Source organism: Sceloporus occidentalis, unplaced genomic scaffold, assembly GCF_023333645.1.
Source record: "Sceloporus occidentalis isolate IW3139 unplaced genomic scaffold, rSceOcc1.0.p SCAF_34, whole genome shotgun sequence".
Taxonomy (NCBI): domain Eukaryota; kingdom Metazoa; phylum Chordata; class Lepidosauria; order Squamata; family Phrynosomatidae; genus Sceloporus; species Sceloporus occidentalis.
This window is the reverse complement of record NW_028317014.1, coordinates 8,800,805-8,823,782: the sequence shown is the minus strand read 5'-3', so window position 1 is coordinate 8,823,782 and position 22,978 is coordinate 8,800,805. Positions and strand designations below refer to the sequence as shown.

The 22,978-nt window shown below is 37.9% G+C and overlaps 2 protein-coding genes across 2 annotated transcripts; one reads left to right on the top strand and one right to left on the bottom strand.

Annotated features, from left to right (window-relative positions):
- Positions 1–5,721: 5,721 nt before the first annotated feature.
- On the top strand, positions 5,722–6,777 carry LOC149298228 (type-2 angiotensin II receptor-like). The gene has a single exon (XM_089487794.1). The coding sequence runs from the start codon at positions 5,722–5,724 to the stop codon at positions 6,775–6,777; it is 1,056 nt and encodes a 351-aa protein (XP_089343920.1).
- A 6,491-nt stretch (positions 6,778–13,268) lies between these two features.
- On the bottom strand, positions 13,269–21,590 carry LOC149298227 (sodium- and chloride-dependent neutral and basic amino acid transporter B(0+)-like). Its single transcript, XM_089487674.1, has 14 exons — positions 21,528–21,590; positions 20,161–20,314; positions 19,497–19,628; positions 18,503–18,664; positions 17,571–17,691; positions 17,145–17,277; positions 16,626–16,766; positions 16,021–16,249; positions 15,752–15,877; positions 15,063–15,181; positions 14,684–14,783; positions 14,417–14,526; positions 14,133–14,300; positions 13,269–13,502 (listed from the first exon to the last, which is right to left on the bottom strand). The coding sequence occupies exons 1-14, from the start codon at positions 21,588–21,590 to the stop codon at positions 13,269–13,271; spliced, it is 1,992 nt and encodes a 663-aa protein (XP_089343800.1).
- Positions 21,591–22,978: the final 1,388 nt, after the last annotated feature.

Sequence of the window (22,978 nt, the reverse complement as noted above, 5' to 3'; positions counted from 1 at the left end):
CATTCCTCTCTTGCTCATTATTTTATGTTCTGTAAATTACTAGAATAACAGAATTCCATGGTATGTAGGTTAAATATATGTTTAAATGTGTTATTCCGCTAAGTCCAAAGAATCTCTCTCAACCAATCACTCTATGGCATGCTAACTAAAGAAGCTTAAGGGATAATAATGCCATAAAATAACTTATGTAAACCACCAGTATGTAGTATATGCTTTTGTGTCACGTGTTAATTAAGTGTTTTTGGCACAAAAGAAAATAATGGATTATACATTTTTTATTAAATTTTTTTTATTCCTTTGACACGTTTAACAATGGTTAAATTGCAGATTTTTCTCTATTTTTTCTTATGTGTACTTAGAGATATGAAAACAATGCCGAATATCAGATCATTTTCGGTATCCTTTTTAATGAAGATAAAGATGATGAATTTCTGCTGTTGATGCTGATGATGAATTTTCCCATATTAATAATTTGTTGACAGCTGCAATGGGCGCCAATGACTTTTTTTCCTCCCAAGGAAAGGTCACTAAGGTCCGTTCATCAACACAAGATGAATCTGCCAGTGGCGAGGAATAAATGTGTTATATGTGCTTCACTGTGAGTAATACTTTTTAATCAAGCTTTAGTGTTTTTTGTGTGTTTTTTTTTTTTTTTTTACTAACCTTGTTGATTGAGACAAGACAAAGTCCCTTTAAATGTATAATGCTTAAGCCTCTTGCTAGGTACGTCTGCAACATTTCTGATTCTCCATGTGCAGAATATTATATCTGATTTATCTGGAGGCAAACGAGGTTTTAGAGGCTTTATGAAAGTTTTGTGAATGCGTGAATTTGTGGATAGAAAATTAGCTTAAATGATCTGACACATAAAACTTTTAAAAGGCCTTATTCCTTTGAATGCCTAGTGATCATGAAAAAGTGAATGTCTTGCTGCCGCTGAAGATGCTAAATAAATACTGAGCAATATTATCACGAGAGAAAGTGGTGGTATGGGCAATGAACCAATAAATGATGTTTAAAGTGCACTGGTGTGAGGATATGGGGGAAAAAATACCACTATTACTAATTATACTACCGGGACAGTAGAGGAGATTTGTTTAAAACATTATGGGTTAGGTAGTTAAATAGATAAGTAAAATAAAACATGGAAATTCAAAGGGTTAAATAAAATGGGATAGGCAAAGAAGCTGATGTTATATGGGTAAGCAACACATTTTAGATGATATTCAATATAGGGATTTTAACCTGTGTGATGCCAGAGAAGAAACAGTCTCTGGTCCTTAAAGAACGTTAAGTAGTTGAGATAACCCGTCAAAAAAAAGGTATATGTGAACCCATGTATGTAGAATCATCATTATAGTTGTAAAAGTTTGGTTGTGTAAAAACATAGTTTTTGTACTGCGTATGTGCTCAGGGAGGGGGCAGTTATTCTAACTTCTCCCCATAGTATTTTTTTTCTTCTTCTAAAGCAGACTCATACAACATTTGGCATAAAAAGTATTGAGCGATTGCTTGGAACAACTAAGCCTGAGACAGCTAATTATAATGCTGGAGTTCACCCAACAAAAATATAAGCAAATCGTCCAAGTAGGGCAGTTCTCTGCTAACAAGAAGATTCTTCTGCTGCCTTTTCTCTGTCCGCATTTTTTATCCTTGCCTCCGCAGTAACGCTACACTAATAGCTAATTTTACTCTATTTTACACTACTTTCCTGCCATGGTCACTCGGTGCCACTTCATTTTATGAGCAGGGAACTAGACGTGAATGACACTATAGAAGACAAACAGTATATTTCTGCTGGTGCTGAGGAGCCAGAGATGTTGTTTGTTGAATGAATACAGATGACCGGGATGAAGACCCCTCTCCTCAAATCTTACTACCCCAAGCTTGTTTACCCTACAGAAGAGCTGACCAGACGCTGCTTACATCAAACATCCCCCTCTATATTTGAAATACCGTATGGTAGGTGAACACCCATGAGCAGGTCCAGGCTGGTTATCTGGCACAACCAGCAAATGCCCAGTGGGTCGCTGACCAACAGCTCCCCATACTTGCCGGATCTCAGTGCTGTGGTGTGAAGCCATTAGGTGGCTGCTGGCCTTAAAGCACCAGAGCTACCTCACCATCTGCAGTCTGGCCCTGTCCATGAGTTACTTTGCCCACTGCAGGGCAAGTCCTGAAACTCAGAAAAAGTCCTTAAAAACGTAAAAAAAAATTTGAAACTTTATGCGGCGTGGATATTGTGCGCACAAAATGTTTGCTCTGTGAAACTTTTTGCACAAGAGAAATTTTCTGCGCACACCAACTAAGAAAAATTAGATGAAACATTGCTTGCAACCACACCAGGATCTGGAAAAAAAGGGGGGGGGGGGGTAAATCCTATACTAGCTTTGCTTATCAAAGAACCAATGTTTATTTAAACGATACTATGTGTCTCCTGACCCCTGTTAGAAATGGCCTTAATCTGGTTGAAAATTACATTAACATTCTGTAACCTGATCTGTGCCGGGCTCCCATCCAATAGTCATATCCTTTACTACTTTTCACATTGCTTTGTGTCATTTACAAGCAATTTTGATCTAGTTGTGTAATAAATTTAGAGTTATACTCCGGAAAAAAATGTTCAATGGGCCGTAACTCACAATGGATCGCATGGATTATATGTGGGATGTTTTCCAGTGGAACAAAAAAGAGGAGAAGTGTGAACTGAATGATTTACCTGCAATGACTACACACCGGCATCGACATATTGTTATGTAATTGCTTGTGGATTGCTTGCGGAAGCTCGCTCTCAAAATGAGACAGGAGACTTCCGGAACTTCCGGGAGAGTTGGGATGTGTGTATTAGGTGGTAATTTAAGACTATTAGATAACTCGGTGCCAGGAATCCACATAACGTACAACCGCTTTCTACTAAATGCTAGTTATTATGATCTTAAATATATGTAAGTGGTAAAACCTGTAAATAAAGCCAGGACCATTTAGATCAAAGAGTTCCTTTATAGTTCATCGCGAACCGATGCCCTGGCATCCACATCTTCGGCCCAGAAAGTGAGACATTTTGCTTCACCTCATACACATTATATGCTGTATATGTAACAGCCAGGTGATAATAATCGAGTCCAAACAACTGAGTTTGAGTCATATACTTTGGCAAAACGTTGTAATCAAGATGTTCCCACGTCGCTCGCTAGTTTTTAAATATTTATAAGTCTTCTGTGACAGATACAAACGTTGAGTACAATTGGATGCCGGAACTGAAGTGAAAATTGCCAGAAGGCTACGCCTTCTGAAACGTTCTGTTAGAAAAGCGCTGTGAATTGGGAGGTATAATGTTGATATGCAACTAAACACACAACCTCAGGTGGTGGACCAAAATACCAGCAGCCCTGGGGAAATTTGTTCCTTGGTTCCTTGCCCCCTTACTAGTTCTCTTCTGTGTTAGTGACCTCTTTGTGATATACATCTAATTTGATTTCTGACCATCTAACCATCTCAATTGTTTACTTTTCTTTCATGTGACTTCTGTTCTTGAAAAAAGCATGGAAACGGAATGTGACACGCATTGTGTCTTTGTGTGCATGTCTTTATTGTCATAAGTGTATTTTTTTTTATTTTACAAAAAGCATATATCCTTATTTGGTTGGAGCACGCTTTCATTACACCATTCCAGGGACATGTGCCTCATGAGTTCCAAACACTGGGGAAGCTCTCATGGATTCCCAATGGATTTGGGTTGGCACATGCATACATCCATAACATCTTTATGTATATAAACCGACTGCCAATAAATCCTAAGTCAATGTTTCGAATGGGAATCAACCCCAAAACATCTGGAAGGACAAGGAAGTCATTCTGATTTTAGAAGCCATGCAGAAGGAGAAACAAATTTGGTTGCTTTGTTTTTCTGTGAATTTATGATAGGACAAAGTAGGTTGCCTTGGTCATCAAGTCATTTGGGTCCAGTTTTCTGATCCATGGCCATCTAAATATAGGGGATTTTAGTGAGAACAGTTGGGGCAAAACTGAGGGACCTGCTCGGTACACATCTATATAAAACAAAATAAACATGTCTTCTGCCCCCAGCAGCTTGCCAGGGACACACAATGCAAATACGGAAGCTCTGAGCTAATCAAGAATTACTCCAAAGTGAAAAGCGACTTCATGATGTATCATTTATAAAAGATAAATAGTATTGCAGCATGAGGAGGGTATCTGCTCCCAAGTGACAAGACTTTATTTTCTTCTGCAGATTTAGGATAAAGTAAAAGTCACAGATACCCACATTGCAGTCGGAAGGGCTTTTCCCTCTAGAGTAGGAGCGCTGATGCTTGCTTGGTGATTTACTGTGAGTATTATCCAATGTGAAATGAATAGAATTTACATTTCCCTGCCAGGAAGTTTGTGCCAAGAGTTTGTGTTCCATTCTTGGAGTGATGTAGCTTAACGTCTCCCAGAGGAATACACAGAGGATATAAGAGAGAAACAAGACGCTTCAAGCCATTACTCGCTATCAAGGACTGAATAAAGCAAGACTTTTCTTACCGGAACCTTTATATTCTGGTAAGCTACTTTATAATATGTGATAGAACCTTTCCTAGGGTATTGTCATTTTTTAAGCATTCTCTCTAAAGAAAACTATTGTTTTTAAGAATATATTGAATATTTGACAATAAAAGACAACATGAATTTGATGTCATCCAAGCATAGTTAATTATATCTAATCTATAGTAAGTGAAGCAAATGGGTCAGTGCCAATTTTGTTATTCAGAGACATGATTAAATGTTCTGGAACTGTGCAAATTACCGTACAATTGTGGTCATAGTATGCTCTTGTGTGTAGTATGCATGCTGAACTTTCAGGAACATTATGTTATTTTGTATCTGTATATAATACGCACTCCTCTCTGAAGCGTCCTGACAAAAGGAAAAAAAAAGTGTATATCTGCATAAAATGTGTATTATCAGCAAAAAACAGTCTAGTATCTCTAGTACCTTAGCGACACAAAAAATGTGTAGTCATTTTAAAGCAACACAAAGTAACTTGGCACTTAATGATAATTCAAAATGCTTCATTAGGTGAAGATATTGACCTTCTGCCTATCCCATATATCGAGCAATAACTACAATACCTGCAATTCCCTGCAGACTGGATGTTAAGAAACACTAAGATTTAGATGTGAAATGTATACTGTTCTAATCACTGGGCTGTTATTTATCAGTACGCTGAATTTACATTTACACCAAGGGTAGGAAGGGAAAGCCTTTGTGCCGGACAATACCCCAAAGTCATAAATGGCTTCCACATGTCTGGCCATGGACGCTGTGTCTTTGTGTAGATACTTTACCTACTGCCACCCTACGCTATCACACGTAACACTTATACACTGTCAATGTCACACTGAGCGTCATAAACTAAAAGTGCCACGTCCCGTAGACCCAATGTGCAAACTGTTTTACCCACCGAATATAAGTAAATTCCTCACCTTTGTTGTCCTCAGTGGGTCATCCACATAAAAATCTGCAAAATTTCAATTTTCACTTTAAATCGGTTTATAAAAACAAAGAGCTAACAAGCTGTGCATTTGTTTTGTTTTTTTGTTTTACTTTGCAGAGAACCTGTGTGGAACGCTGCAAACTGGAGAGGTTACATCAACCACCATTATTATGTTCTATGGGAACTCCTCGGTGATCATCATCACCAATGAAACATTCTATGATATGTCGATGACACCATCAAACCTCACCAATGATCTGACATCTGCAGAATTATGTCGGAACACTTCCTTTTTGGAATATGAATTTGACTTAATTCCTGTGTTCTACTCGATCATTTTTATCCTTGGATTTATTGGGAACAGCTTGGTAATAACCGTACTGTGTCTCCAAGGGGACCTCAAAACCATTGCCAGCATCTACATTCTGAATCTAGCCGTGGCTGATTTATTGTTTTTGGCAACGCTTCCATTTTGGGCCATATACTACGCCTTTCGCTTAAACTGGCTTTTTGGAAAAGCGATGTGCAAAATCTCGAGCTCCCTTTTATCTCTGAACTTATTTGCAAGTATTTTCCTAATTAGCTGCATGAGTGTGGATCGGTACCTTGCCATTGTGTACCCACTACGTTCTCAGAGAAGGACGCTGAGACAAGCATTCATCGTGGTGTTCCTGGTTTGGAGCCTAGCAATTTTCTGCTCTTTCCCCTCGTTTTATTTTCGCAATACATATTATATTAAAAGCCTGGGAGTGCAAGCATGTATAATGGATTTTCCAGAAGGAGCGTATTCAGCTTGGTGTGTGGCACTCTCTTTATTGAAGATCACGCTTGGCTTCTGTTTCCCAATGACAGTGATCGGTACCTGCTACCTTATGATTGGTTTGCATTTAAAGAAAGCAAAGGGCCCTGCGATAAACAAGCAATACAGAGACAGAGTCCTAAAAATTGTGACTGCGATTGTTTTGGCGTTTTTAATCTGCTGGCTGCCGTTCCATTTACTAACGTTTTTGGATGCCTTGATAAGAATGAATGCCGTTAAAAATTGCAAAATAGTAAAAATGGTCGACATGGCCATGCCTTTCTCAATATGCCTTGGCTTTACAAATAGCTGCATTAACCCCCTGTTGTACTGTTTCGTGGGAAACCAGTTCAGAGAGGATTTCAGGCATTTGTTCAATTTCAGACTTTCCCAGAAAACCAACAGCCAACACAGCACATCAAGAAAGGGAAGCGACTCCAAAGAACAGCCAGCTGCTCGCTGTGAGAACTCCATGGTATGATGATGGGGTGTTTTCTCCAAAAGTTTTTTCCCTAATAAAGGGATGTGCACCCAGTTACACTGACCAGTTTACTACTGGCTGAGAGTCATGTCAGTTGTAGTTTAACCATATGTGATTAGTTTACCATGATGAAAAGTGATAGATTCCGTCTTCTGGAAGAAATCAGATATTATAATTGTGTATAAAAGTCTTTCTGGCATTATAATCACACCTGGGAAACCGGACACTCCGGAAATCAGAGCTGATTACAGACCTCTGGCTTAGTGTGTTTAATATCGGGACCACCAGGACGCTACTCCGTCCCTATTATGTCTTCTACATATCATATTATTAGTGATATTAAAAAATGTAGTGCAGCCATTTGCAAAATGGAAATGACTAACATTTTTAAGAAACATTGTTTCACAGCAGATAACGGCCCAGATAACTTACCATTTGCCACCCTCTCAGTAAAGTAAAGTATATTCTATTTTATGTATATTATTAACAAATTATAATATATTTCATACCAGGAAATAAGTATTACAATAATCTTATACTTCCTGACATTCATAAAAATGTGCGCGAAAATTTGTCATGGAGCCCCCAACTTCAATTGCTGATCTGTGCCTTCTTTGATGGTACACGAAGGGTGGGGTGCTCACATACACTCAATTACACATCCGTGCTCACATACACTCAATTACACATCCGTGCTCACATACACTCAATTACACACCCATGCTCTCATTTACACACACACACTGAATTACACATCCATGCTTTCACACGCACACAATTACACACCCATGCTCTCACACGCACACAATTACACATTTAAGCTCTCACACACACAATTTACACACCCATGCTCACATACACAATTATACCTACATGCATATATACAAACACATATACATACATCCCACCTCCCTCCCACTCCTGTTTACCTCTTACCAATCCTGCAACTTTATCTCTGGCTGCCTCGGTTTCACCATGGGTTCCCATGACATAACGTGACCCCGATACGTTCCTGCCTTCCCTTCCAACCTGGACCAGAACGGCCCTTTCTAAAATATTTTGGCCAGACCCGAGGAGACAAGAATAAGAGGTTGCATCCCTGTGGTTACACTGATCGCCATACAAGTTTTAAAATTGTACATACAGTATGTTCTATGGGTGACTATGGAACAGCTTTGGATTAAAGGTATGGAAGAAATTGGAATTTCCATTTATCCCTCAAGATTTAAGCTCTTTCTTTTCAGTGAATTTTGAAAATAATAGAAATGTGTTCACTATCTAGATACTGTACTACTATAAAATGTTTTCAATGTATAATGAATATTTCTATGGTCTTAAAAATGATTCCATGAAAAGTACATTCCATGAATGTTGACTAAAATAAAACAAAAACAGTTTCAAACAGTGAAATATATGTATTATTATATTTTATATTATTTATTTGATTAGTTGTCAAACCCTTTTTGTATAAAACGTGATGAAGCCAGAAAGTTACCAAAGTAGATACCAAAGAGGGAAAAATCAGAGAAGATATAGAATTTCGTCCCCACACAGCAATGTTGATGTTGTGCATATTTCATGCCAACATTACTAAGGTAACTAAAAAACCTATTCTGCAGATAGAACAGTAAGTTATCCAGCACTTTCAGCTGTCAACACCAGAGAACGCCTGAAAGATGTATTATCTAACATTAACTCGAGAGGAATGCTTCCCATGCACACTGCCATCATATTTTGGGATGTATTGATACTTGTTGCGCTGCTGATATATTTCGAGAAGTGTCGTTGCTCAAAGGTACAGTTTCTTCTGTAAAGTAATGAAATATTCCTTCTCTAAAGCGTCAGTATTTTGAATCTCATGATATGGGTGATGAAGGGAGAAGGAACATCTCTGTACAAGGGTTGTTGTCTGCTACAAGCTGAGTAAAATACGCCTCACAGACCCCGTAGACCCTAAGATTTTTAGGGCCAAACATCAAGTTAATGATGTTAACTGATGTTCTTTTGACCAAGGGCACATATGCAGGGGCAAGACCATAACTACTGCAGGGCAAGAAGGGCAGCTGCTCCATGTGGGGCAAAGTGAGAGGTGCTCTTGACCCGCCTGCCAGCAATGCCCTTACTCCACCATGTACTTCCTTCCTCCTGCGGAAGTCTATGTGATATCAGCACAACGCAGGGCCTCCGAACGTGCCTCATGCGTCACGATGACTAGTAATGGCTCTTGGGTCAGGGTGCCTCCAACATTGTTCGTTTAGGGAGTTAAAACCATAAAGTGCTATTTTTTGTCACTCTTATACAAACAATAAACAGATGTTACTAATTCAAAGTAAGGTTAAATTGTTCCTTTAACAAGAGGTCGACTTAAGCAAATTGACTCCTTCTTTTGCTTTTTAAATTATAGGAAACAAATGCTTACCTTAGTATGAGATTTTGGAGAGGCCTCTTACGACTAACATTATCATGGACTGGAGGACACTACAGAGTTTTCTAGAAGTATAATGGCGCTCTATAAAACAATGAATTATAATAATAGTTTTCAGTTATTACTGTTTGACACAAAAACAAGACTGATTTACTTTAAGAGGTAAAGAGAGGTTAAAGAAATGGAAAAAAATCCTACAAGAATTATTCAAGTACTCACACAACCCTTCATTGTTTAGATTTTACTTTTATGATATAAACACTTGAAACCATTTAAATCTTACAGTCTATGTACACTTATAGCGAGAGGCAGGAAAAAATAGGATTATAGGAAGTAGGAATAGGCTAAAGAAAACCAGAGATACATTAATCATTCTGAAGAAGAGACCTCAGAGGTCCCGAAGGTTACTGTTAAGTAAAGGCAGTAGGAGATCACAAAGGCATTTTAAACATATAACAGTTAAACTGTAATCTCAGTTAGCCTCGCAAGTAATATCAATGCTGACCTGTGAACAACCAGCCCCCGAGGATGAAGACCCCATGGAAAATGATTATATCTGGGCAGTGGCACCAATTTGCTGGATAGCATTGATTCTAGCAGTCACCATGATAATTTTTAGGAAGTGTAATTCATCCAAGGTAAAGATCCATTACAGTGTCCATCCCACTACCCATAGACAGCTCCATCTGGTGCGACATATTCTTTAGCACTGGACTTACACCCATCGCCGATCTTATTCTACTGGGTAACATAAGGCCAGGGTAATGAGTTCCTGAGATGGGCCCCTCAGAGGGGTTTGACATGTTTCTGCTAAGCGTCTTTAGTATACAGGTCCCCCGGTACCACAGCCCTTCCAGCAGTTACCCAAAGAAAGGTTAACCAAGCAGATGGGAATACGATACAGTTGCAACGAGGGTTTAAAAATAATGTGGCTTGCGATATATTAAAATAGGCCACAGCATTTTTGGTGTGTCCAGGGAAAAGGACCTACAGTAAGGAGGATGCTTCACTATCTTTTCTTTATTGTCTTCCTTGTATTATTATTTCCACTTCTTTTAGCTAGCATTCAATAATTCTTCTGTCACTGAGAGGGGTGATTTTTTTAAAAAAAAACTTCTCTTGATTCTTGTTTTAGTCTTACTGTAGGCCACAGACTTTGCCCTTTTATTTGCAGGTAGATATGTATATGTAACCATATATGTAGCATCAGCAGAGTGAAGGCAAGGGGGCAGGGGGGCAATTGACCCGCTTCTCTTTCTGTATGCCTTAACATGTGTTAAGTTTTAATGTTGTTAATTTCCACTTTTCCGTATTCTAATAAGGCAGAATCTGCTAGTGCTCTATAAATAAATGTAATGTTAGGATATCTATAGTATTTTGGGCAGCCTTTGCTCACTAGTTGTATTCTTATTTTGGACATTCTATATATTCTGTTTTTGATGTGACTGGATAATGGCCATTAAGTAAATGTAATGTTAGGATATCTATAGTATTTTGGACATTCTATATATTCTGTTTTTGATGGGACTTGATGGCCATTAAGTCTGTAAAATATGTTTTAGGCTGAATGTGTCCCTTGGGCTGGATGGTACCAGCCCTACCCTGCATAACTGGTAAACTATAAATATTCATCTTGGTTGAGAGATGCATTAAAGCTACCATTCTGAGGCTTAACTTACACCAATACAATCAAGAGGGCCAGAGCTGGTCTTAGCACCTGGGCAGCATACCTGGGAACCTCCGGCAACCCAGAGCCCAACCTTGCTGGATGCGAGTAGAAGGTCCCACCCAGTGTTTGTGGGTGGTCCTGCTGCAGTCAGTAGGCGGTCCTGCTGCCACCAATGGGTGGTCCTTCTGCCATCACTGGGCGGAGCTGCCATCATTGAGGGACACATGCTATTTTTAATGGGGGAGTAGAGCGTGCAGCAACGCTGCTCCCACAACACGGCATTTCCTCTTCTCAGGAAGTCTTCTTGCCCCCATGATCAGGTCTCCTAACCATGGGGCACCAGGCTGTGGCATATTCCATGGAAGACACGTTTGAAATGGTTGTAGTGTCTGGGCCTTCTTCCTCCTCCTTGTAGTGTCTGGGCCTTCTTCCTCCTCTATTTTGTACAATAGAATATTTTTCATTTGTTATTATTTACCCTAACTATAAACAAGGCTTTCGTTTTTTATAGGACGGAGGTAAAGCTAATGCACCCAGTGAAGGTTCCCATCAGTCAGGGTCTTTAAATGAACTTTCCATTTCTGGAAATGTTCTTACAAATGATAGGGAAAATGAAAGTGAAACACATGACATCGCTGAACTGGAGAAAAGAATAATGCATAACCTCTACAAAACTGCAAATAGAATCTCAAGGTTGGACGTTCCATGTGACAAGAGCAATAAAAGCCATTGCACTTATCACTGCCCAAAATGTCAGCAAAGAAGAAAATAATAAACGTGCATAATAAGCAATATCTTGTTTTGATGTGTATTTTTGCTGATTAATAGGATTTTGAAACTCCCACAAGAGTACAAAAAAAATTCCTTTCACAGAAAAATAATAAAATGTTTATTAGCAAATAATAAAAATGATATTTTGACTCAATGCACTCGCACAGAGATCTGACCGATCCTAAAATATGTTTTTTGTGCTTTAGTTATTTTTTGTAAATACTTGTAAATATTAAAATGTCCTTTTATTCCATTTTTTTTTACCATGACATGTTTCTTGCCTATAGAACAAACCTTTGGCCCTGAAATCCAATGAAAAATGTCACCAGGCAGCGGTAAGCTCAATGAAGACGATGGAAAAAGAAATCATTTTAAGAATGATTCTGGAGAACTTAATTATTATTAATTTACAGCTATCAGCCTTGGAGAGGCTAAAGGCTGAAATTCAAAGACAGGAGCATCACAAGCACTAAACAACATCATCAATAAACATCACATGCATGCAGCAAGGTCTTAATGTATTGGTCTAAATGTAGAAAAACCTTCAAATATCCTATGAAACCCCCTGTGCGCTTGCGCAGAAAGCACAGCCATTGATTTCAAGCAGCCAATCAGTGGCCTGAATTGAGTACTGAGGGGTCTTTGCAGGGAGGTGCAGCTTAGAAGTATGAATTTATTGTATTAACGTACTTAGAAGGTACGTTAATATGTATTCATTGTTAAGGGGCAAAATTCAAGTGAGCCTTGTCTAGACATTTGTAAAATGGTCCGACCTAAAATAATTATGAAGCAATGTAAAGCAAAGTAAAATACATCGTATCCTTCGAGATAAAAGCAATGGGAACCTGTTACCAGCTAGTAACACCTCTGCTGATTTGGTTAATAAAGGGAAAAAGAAAAAATACCTCTAATTTTGACTAATACATTTTATCGTACCAGGGAATAACTTCACTCTTCTTTTGGGTAAAGAAAGGGCACCTTTGGTTAGGATATTATGGATTGTTTGGTGAGTAACTGTCCAGGGTTTCATCACTGATATACCATGCCTTAGATTATGGTCGGAGTATTAGTTTAAACCTCAAAAGGTGAAGGCTATATTATACAAATGGCAAAGGTGTACACTATATGACCAAAAGTATGTGGACACCTGACCATTGTACCTATATGAGCTTGCTATACACCCCATTCCAAAACCATGGGCATCAATATGAAGTTGTCCCCCATTTAGGAATATAACGGCCTCCGTTCTTCAGGAAAGGCTTTCCACAGGGTTTTGGAGTGTGTTTGTGGGAACTTTTATCCATTCAGCTAAAAAAAAAATTGTGAGGTGGAACAGGGCAGATCTAGCAGGTCAGGAATTGTGGCAAAGATGGCATCCTATGACCAATCTCCTATGGCTGTGTGTCATAGAACTGTGTACTGACGAGGTCTAGATCCCGGATACTTTTGTAACCGCTGGAGAAAAAAGAATTTCACTTCAAGCAGGTAAAACATGGAGAAGGGAAGGGGTATGCAGTCTAACTATTCAACTAAAAAAAATGGCAACACTAAGAAACCGGTAGAACAAAAATAATAAATGCCCCATATTTATTTAAACCTCTAATCCATGCACAGTGTAGGTTTTGCTCAGTCACTCTGAAATGCAGTGTTATCGAAACCTTTAAAGTCTGGTGTATCCATATTTTCAGCAGCTTCCATACTTTCAGCACCTTTCATATCTGGTATTTCCATGTTTTTATCGTCTTTAATATCTGGAATGTCGACATGTTCAACGTTGTTCATATGTTTGTATCTCTCACCACGATTTTTTGCAAGGGCAGGCCCCCATTTTTTGGTTGGTTTACAGCATTTAACAATGCGCTATAATTGAAAAATATATATAAATTATTACCTAGTAAAGCATATTTGGAAGGCGACATATTCTGACTATATATCATACAGGTCTCACACGGGTTAAAGAGGAACTGCTGCCTTCCCATCTTATAACATAACTCATTTATTTTAATTATCACTACCTATGGTTTTTGGTTTCAATTAGTGTGAGTTGCAGATATTTAGTTTTCATTGCAAAGAGACAAATTTACTTTAGGGAAGCTAAGATTTATAGCAAAAGCCAGTAATATGCCTTTCTGAAGCTCACTCTTCTTTCCTGCAACCCTTATAAAGTCTGCCTGCACCAATCAGCAACAACCAGCAACTTAACAATAGGAGAAAGACAAAGTAATGGCAGAGAATAATCTGCAAATGTATCTGCAAATATTATTACGTTGCTCTCCAATGCATGTGACACACAATTATTATAATTAATATCAAAGATTTAATAAATGAACTCACATATTTTATTTGGCACAATAGCCATGGCATCTCTCTATACAGCATAGCAATTATTAGCTAACGTACAGCTTATTAATCATACCATTTTATCTCTGTTACGAATCAATTTACTACTGAGTACTTAAATTCATTATCTTTTTTAAAAGAGTGACTCACCTGCCATAGAGTTCCCGGGGTCTTTATTATTTTCCATACTGCGACTACAAGAATCCATATTAAACAGAATACAACCATAAGGGCTCCCAGTATTATTCCCCACTCCGGGAACAGCACATCACCATATTTAGGTGGTTGAAATGTTATCAAAGACCAGACTAAAATGACCTGCAAATAATTAAAAGCAGACTTTTGATCAATATTTTGATTTTTTTTCGGTTTCCCCGTTATAACTTTACTTTTTAAAATAACTATAAAAATATGCAACATGAGCAAAAACTTACTGCTAGAATTACGGGAGATATGAAATACCAACACATTCTCCACCATAACCAGAAGAGAAAAGACTTCTTTCCGAGCATCATCTCTATATCTTCGATTACCCTATTGCCACCTGTTGGGTCAAGAACACCATTTGGCTTACTGTGTGGTTTCTGGCTGTATTTATCTTTACAGTCCTTTCAAAATTCTATCCTGGTCCTTGTTAATATGAGTTGAAAGTATATGTTTGCTGATTAGACATATAAATGTTCTTGGTTGTTGCTACATACCATAAATCCAGATAATTGCTATTAGCTCTAGCACGGCCACGATTAAAATAGTCCATCCTCCACAAAAGGTGTCGATCAGAAGCACCCAGTACAGTCCGGCCTTGAAATGACAATAATTTTGAAGTCGATGAAGTTACACATCCCACTTAAAATGTGATACACTTCAAACGAAGGCCAAGGAGTGAAGAAACTTGAGAGACATGCATTTTACTTGGCCAACATATCTGTGACTCAGACTTCAACAATATCCTTCCAAGGTCTAGTGGAATAAGCAAACCTGGAAGGCGTACGAGAAACAAAAGGAAAAGAAAAGATAAAAAAGGAAAATAGAGGAATCCTCTGTTATTTTTCCTTTTTATCTTTGTTATAAATCGAGTACCTGGCTGACACACGGCAAGCCAAGAAGAAATAGCACAGCACACACTGCAATCGTAATGGGGATCCTCATTTTCTTCATTGCCTTTGGAAATGCATCTTGTATTGATGTTGTAATTGTTTCTGTTAAAAAGAAATGAAAAGCATGGAACCATCATAGCACACACTAGGCAGGTATTATCTGATGGACTCATGAAATTTGTTACAACAAATCTTTTTTGCATTTAATAACAGATCATAACAAACTGCTATTTGTTAAAGGGATGTTCATGTGTCCCACTCAAACCCCACCAATTAACAATGAATATTAAAATACTCTGTAAATACTTTAATGTGCGTTATTTGACCCGTAGGAGGGGAAACATAAGGCATTAGTAGATGATAAACCTTAAGTGGAAGCTGCAGCAAACCACTACCTCTGTGATCCTGGTTTCATACCACTTCTGGCTGCCCGAAGCAGTGAACGAGTGGTAAGAAAGCACATATCCTACAAGATTAAGCGTTGGGGACAGGAAAGAAGCAATTGCATAGTGGGGGATCGTGCAGAACCCCTTCCATTCATTTGCAATTAGGATAAAACCTTTATTTCTAGGGGAGACTCCACCATCGTGTGCAGTAAATATGAGTGTTAGTAATTACTAAAAAACATTTTGCAACTTAAAATGTAAAAAACAAATGCAATGCAAAAATTACCAATCATAGCAAACTGAGAGTCGAGTCCTAAAGTCAGGAGCATGAAAAAGAAGAGGATGGACCAGAGAGGAGCTACTGGGAGCTGGGCTAATGCTTCAGGATATGCAATAAATGCCAGATCAAAACCTAAAAAAACAATAAACAACATGTTTTGTCAATGGTGTTCTAACTGTAACTATTAAATGCAGATTTTTAAATAGGGTGACAGTCAGCAAGTGGACTCTCCTTTATATCTGACAATGCTGCAATGGCAGTAGTGATACTTTTACCTTCATTTATCACTTGTGAAACTGGCTTTCCGGAAATAAGTGCCATGTGTCCGATGATAGAAAAAATGACGAATCCTGCAAACAGACTGGTGAGGCAGTTTATAACGCAAACCACAATCGAATCCAGGTAACAGTTATTGTGGAACTTGTTATAAGAAGACAGGGCTGTCAGCCCCCCCCATGCCGTTGACAGAGAATAAAATATTTGGGTGGCTGCATCTCTCCAGACCTAGAAAAGATGAGAAAACAATGATAATGTACATGTCCAATAATGGCAATAATTACACACAATGCTAGATAGTAGACTACAAGCTCTTAAAGTGCCTTGGCCGCCTTATTATCCTCAGTCCGACCCTGTCTTAACCAACAACCTCAGCCCTTACCCCAACCTAAGTTACATTTTTACAATAAAACGGGAAATTTGGGGGCAAGGTATTGATTTCGGAGTAATTGTCAGGAACATTGGAAGTTGTGAGATCCACTATGAATATTCCAGATCTATTTGTTATTGTTGTGAATGTCCTGGTGTCTTCCAAAATTATTGATAATTCATGTTTTAATGTGAAAAATGAAATCAGTTGTTTATAAGCGGTTCAAAAACGTACATCTCCATTGGAGAGTTTTGTGATATTAGATTGTTGTCCAATAAAATACTCAATTCCATCTCTAGCGCCCTGCAAAGTAGCTCCTCTGATGAGAAGGATCAACAGCACAACGTACGGGAACAAGGCTGTGAAATACACCACCTAATCAGACAAAAACAGTAATCAGTCACAGCACTGACAACGTTACTCTCATGGAAATATTCTAGAGTGAGAATTCAAGAAATTGTGTTAATTGATATTGAAAGCAAGTGCAAAAGCTTTTCGGACAGGTTATTAAGAAGTAATCTAAGAATGATATGGACATCCCTCCTAATTATTGAATTTTGGTGTTTCAGGCATATAATATCAAGCACATAGACAGTCATCTACATAGACATACATTGACACATAAGAGAATATATTCTATTTACAAGACAAGACAAAAAAAGGTAGAGAAACGCCGGTATAGCACACTGGAACGTTTAATAAACAAAATGCATGTTAACTCTATATTACTCTATATAATGTCATCTTTATTACCTTTCCAGAAGACTTTATCCCTTTTGCTAATGATGCAACAACTATGATCCAAGCCAGGAGCAGACAGAGTGCCAAGTGCCACACCACCACTCCTGTCTCGCCCAATCCCCCCGATAACCTGAGAGCCACTTTTCTGAAAATGTAAAAAAAACGGCAGGTCAACATAATTCCACGCTAAACGTAATTCACATACAGGTATGGAAAAGCTTAGGGGAATATGTCCAGTATATTTTAATACCAACAATAAGGTCTCATCAGAAATAATATGTTTTGTACTATTATTTTCTGGTTTGGGATCTCATTTCGACATCTCCAGACTGTTTAACTCTTGACAATATTTCATATATTGGAAACTAAATTAAAACATTTGCATTAAATGTGTTTCATTGAAACAAAACTAATGCAAGATTAAAATTGTATACTTACTCCCAGTACTGTTTGGTTGGTAATTCCTTTGATTCATCATTAATGCAGGAGAGATTAGTTCCACGAATCAGAGATATATTCATAAGTAGTGTTTCATCCCCCAGAGTTACGTTGCATGTTTCTAGAAAAGGTATGTTTAACTTTCTTAATATATTGCTTCAATATGTGCTTGCTTCCTTATATTAAAGGCGTATATTCACTAAACCAAGAGTTGAACAGCTAAAACATTTCATCTCGTCGACTTAGCTATGCATTCTGAAGGTTCATTCCCACTGTGTTACACTAAAATAAATGGTATTGGAAAAGGCATTTTTTGTTGAACGATGACTATTATCTCACCAATTAAACTATACATTATGCAGGTCCAGCCCAGCCATTCTTACCAGAAAAGCTAACAGCAGTTATTATTATTGTATTATTATCTTTTTTTATATATAGTGCCAACAATTTATGCAGCGCTTTTTACAATACACATAATCAAAACTAGAACTGACAGACAGATTCATTAGGTAAAGAAGGTCCGGTTTTTATTATTATTATTTTTGTTTTAGAAGAAAGCATATTAAAGTACTTACAGAGGGTTGGGGTGCTTTAGTATGCATTGTTCTATAATAGAGGTGTCTGGGACACTACAGGGTCCCTCTAACTGTCCGTCCGCCTAAATCCTATATAAATTTGTCCAAATCTGAGTTGATGACTGCTGTATTGGTAGGCACCACCATCAGTGATATGCCTCTGGTGATCTCGCACTGGTGGTATCCTTCTTTCTCTAATACTTGAATGTACTTTAACGTTCCCGTCTTATCTTTCCCCAAAATGTGCAATTTAAATAGAAAAAGATCGCTACCAGAAGTACTTGAGCCTGTCATTATATAAAAAATGCTAGCATATTTTATAAACTAATCAATGAATAAATTATAATAATACATTACCAGTTTTGCTGCTAAAGCAGTTCTCATCTGCCCACTCAAAGCATTCGGACCACGGCAAATAACTTCGAAATGAGGCAAATAAATAGTATAGGCTGTAGGCAACAATGACGTTGTAGTAAATTGATACTAATGCTGATACAAGCACCATCGTGAAACCAACACCTGGAGGAGAAAACAATACAGGTAGAATCGCACGGACAGAATGTCTGCATATGGGGAAGACTCTGTTTGACTCTTTGACTCTCAACCTTTATGGATTGACTTCCAAGGTCACACAGATGGATCTGACTCATTCTGTTCTGATTTAATGGTATCTGAGCATTTGAATAAGGCTGCTGTTCCACTTTGACAAAACATTGATTGCTAGCTCTAGGATGTTCAGTAAATAAATGATAAATAATGTTATTCTTTCACCTGAATGTTTAGCCACATGAAAATATCATAAACTGTTAAGAAGCTTTTTTCGGGTTCTATGGCAGCAACTTATCATTGTCAACCTTTATGTCATATGGCAGTAAAGTGTTCCTGGGAAACAAATATATTACACAACATAATGAATTAATTCTGGCAAGGGTTTGGGAATTCGGCATTAGCAGTAATGAGGTTTTTAATGGGGCATTGATTCACAAAAGTTTTAATTTAAAATGATCTCTGCAGGTTTAAGGTAAGTGAGTGAGCGTGTTCATGCAGGCTGCAGACCAGTGGAGGGCTGGGACCTCCAGGAGGCAGGTATAGCTGAGTGGCCCTCGGCATACACTCACTTTAACACGTTTACTTACACTAACAAACACACATACACTCTCGCTCTGAAAATCAGACAATAAAACATAGTCACTTCTCAATGACTCCTCTATAACATCTCACTCTGAAAGTAAATTGATACTTTTTCGGATCTGATAAGAAAACTGTATTTTGATTTTGTAGGTTTATGTAGATATATGCAAAAATAAATTCATGATTATGGCTCTACTGAGAAGTACCTTCTTTAACTAACCTTGAAATAGTGGTACAATCTCCCATATTGCCACAGGCCCAAGACTTGCAAACTGGCCCAAGGAACATTCTAGAAAAAACAAGGGTAAGCCCGCCACTGCCAACATTATAATATAAGGAATAAGGAATGCTCCTGATGGGAAAAAACAGAATAGAATGCAATTATTACACTCTTTTCATGCCTTGTAGTGAAATAATATTTGATTATGTATCAGTTACATTGCTATTTTTTGTTACCAATTTCTATTTCTTATAGGGCCGGCCCTGCCATATATAAAGGATCCAGAAGTATGCCTAAAGTTCTAAATTTATATGGAGTGCTATTAACTGGTTTCTCCCTTGCTACTGAGCAAGTGAATCCAGGTAGGGACTTTGAGATGTAGTTCACCTAAGGTGCTAGAGCCCCGGATCGCCACTATGTGTATAGCCACATAGTTATTTTTGTGCATTATGTGAAGTGAAAGGCTGAACATTATAGAAGATTTGTGAAAGTACTCTTCACTGAGATGGAGTTAGATATGAGGAAAAGCCTTCGAGTAGAAGTGGTAGTGGTTACTACAGTGATGGACTCGCAGCTGGCACTGTAAGTGTATTGTTATGATGGTCTTCCTGGACCATTATGGTTTCCACTGTAATATTATCTTTATCCCAGTAAAAATCATTACCTCCTCCATGATTAAAAGCAAGGTAAGGGAATCTCCAGACATTTCCAAGTCCCACTGCGTATCCCACCATAGAAAGCAGATAATCTGATTTACGGGTCCAGGTTTCTCGCTCAGAGTTTTCCTCACCATTCTCATTATCAGTAATTTCATCATCCTAAAAATACATATACATTCAACGCATTGGAATAACTGTATGAAGCTGACCACAGTGCATGTGCCAGATTTACCTTCTACAACGTGTACACCTCTCAAGAGACATGGCATGCAGCTTTTGGGCACCGGCCCAGTGGGCATTTGCCTGGTGTGCAAGATGGCTTTTCTGGGCCTGTATCTATGTCTCTGACCCTCTAGTTTAAGGCCATGACCTCATGTCTTTGCATTTTTCCTCCCTCAAAGTATACTTCCCTCTAGTACTTTGATTAATTAGTTAGAAATGAATGTAGCCCAATTTAAATAATCATACCCCCTCCTTCCAGTCTTTAAAACCAACTTCATCAGAAGTTGCCTCCATATTGATGAGAACTTCCCTACGTCATAAGGGAACAGTCTTTTCCCAAGTATTTTACAGTATGGGATCTCTTTATGCCTCCATAGTTGAGACAATCCTCTAATGTATGCCTCTATCAATTAATTAAACATTTATTTTCATTAAAATATATTATTTTACCTGTTCAGTGGGTGGAAGGAGCATGAGAGCTACACAGTAGTATCGCAGTCATATATTTTACAACGTGACTGTATTCTATTAAAGAGCAATTTATCAATGTCATCATAGTTTGGTTTTTAACAGCAGTATAGTTGCTCAATATAGCATCTGGTACCCAACCCAGACACTGCATTAAAGCAGACAGTCCACTGATAATTCATTATTTTGTGAGCATTAAATACAATGACATATAGTAATCTAGTTTAGGATGGAAGGAAAGTGGACACCACACAATGGAATCCTTATAGCAATACCAATGAAGGTCTATTAAAGTCCTTTACTACATTGTCTTTCATGAGTCAAAGAGTCCTGCTGGGTGATTAGGATTGAGCCATTCAATTCTTTACTAAAAGGCAGTATGATAAGGTGTTTACTAGTAGATTCAACTCAGATATCAGAGTTAGAGCTAGAGTACATACACATGCCAAAAATATGGCTGTCTAAAAACATTATATTGTGTGAAAAAATATAAATATTTAATAATGCACTTTCATGGAATAATAGTAATGTAACGTTCTACATTTACATACAGTATCTTTGGAGGAGGACAGCATATAGAACACAAAGATAAAATCTTTATGTGCAAAAAACAGTCCAACAATATGCCAAGGAAGATTTAAAATATATCAGAAAAAAATAATATATTAAACTGATGACTTACTTTAATTTCAGCAGATTTTTTTCTGCAGCATCTGAGAAATGCTGGTGCCTGTATATTTCCCATGGCCTGTAATCAGATCGGACTCTCAGATAATCCCTTTGTTATAACGTTGCTGATGTCCCGGCACTGACTATAGTTCTGTATAAATTAGTTACACAGCTATATGAACTATAATTACATGTGTAAATATATCAACTCCCTTCCATTGCCCAATAAGCTCATCTAAATGAAAAAGCAAGAGTTGATGGCACAATCATGCCTGCAAGAATTAAAGGAACTATAGCGTGGCTGCTTCGGTACGTAAACATTTAGCCACAGCTTGTATCTTCTAAAGTTATTGCAAATTAAGTTTTACATTTAGTATTTGAAGGTCCACTCAACAGGTGAGAGTTGGTGTTGTGTTAGCTGTAGAAACACAGGAGTCAAGTAGAGTGTAGTTGGCTAACTAAGTAATTTTAGAATGTAAGTTTTCAAGACCTCCTAGGTTTCTTCCTCAAGCATATTATACTCAACAGAATCACTGTTTCCACAGGTACATTCATTGCTTATTTACTTAAGATTTCCTGGATGGAAAGCAAAGCATTGTTTACTGGAGCACGTAGTTTGCGCCAAGAAAAGAAAGGCCTATTCGTTTTTAGTTAGTAGACCATATGGTTGGTCCATAAAGCAGAACTAGATGGTGAGGCTGGGTATCAAGATCAAAAACAGCCTCAAATAAGTGGATTATTTATAAGAGATATGAGCAATAAAAATCTTTGGACTTCTGTTAGTCTACTGGGGACAGAATCAGTTTTCACATCACAATGCTTGTCAGAAATGCCTTCCAAATATTTCATAAGTTTAGTTTAATCTTCCCATAGTCATTTTGGATCTCCAGCTGTGGTGATGATGGCTAGAAGGTGAAATTATCTAAATTAATTTCATGTTTTTCTTTCATTGGGACTTTTCTCCATTGTGTACAACATAATCCGCTTTGGGTGTTAATTTAGCCCTGTTTAAATAATTACTGATTTCGTCATTCATTATGGTTTATGAAAGCAATTTCACTGAAAGGTCAACAAGACTTGCTAAAGACAACTCAGCAACATGAAAATTGCAACATGGATCAAATGACTTCAAGAACAATGCATTCAGAGTGTATGCCAAGATATTATGTAATGTGGCTGTAGTTTAAAGCAACTATTCAAAAACACAATAGAATCTAAATGGGGTTCCAAACTATTTTAATGACAGTCCTTCCCTTGACTTATGCTGCACCTCATTCCTTTCTACAGGGCATCTGTGGCAAAGAAGGCTATAACATGACTACAGCTTCTACTGTTCAGTGTTAGGCATGCAAGTTTAGATTAACCAGATATGGCATACACCGAGGTACCAATGTAGGCATCTGGAGTACATGATGGTCAGCAATAGTTCTAAACAAAGAAAAGTGTCCATGTTTGAATATCATA

Bases quoted from the DNA above. Each gene is read 5' to 3' on its own strand.
- LOC149298228 (XM_089487794.1), top strand. From the start codon at position 5,722: ATGTCGATGACACCATCAAACCTCACCAATGATCTGACATCTGCAGAA.
- LOC149298227 (XM_089487674.1), bottom strand. From the start codon at position 21,590: ATGGGAAATATACAGGCACCAGCATTTCTCAGATGCTGCAGAAAAAAA. The intron at 16,767-17,144 runs GTAATAAAGATG...TTGTCTGATTAG, and splicing joins GGATAAAGTCTTCTGGAAAG to GTGGTGTATTTCACAGCCTT. The intron at 14,527-14,683 runs GTATGTAGCAAC...TTGACCCAACAG, and splicing joins AGCAATTATCTGGATTTATG to GTGGCAATAGGGTAATCGAA.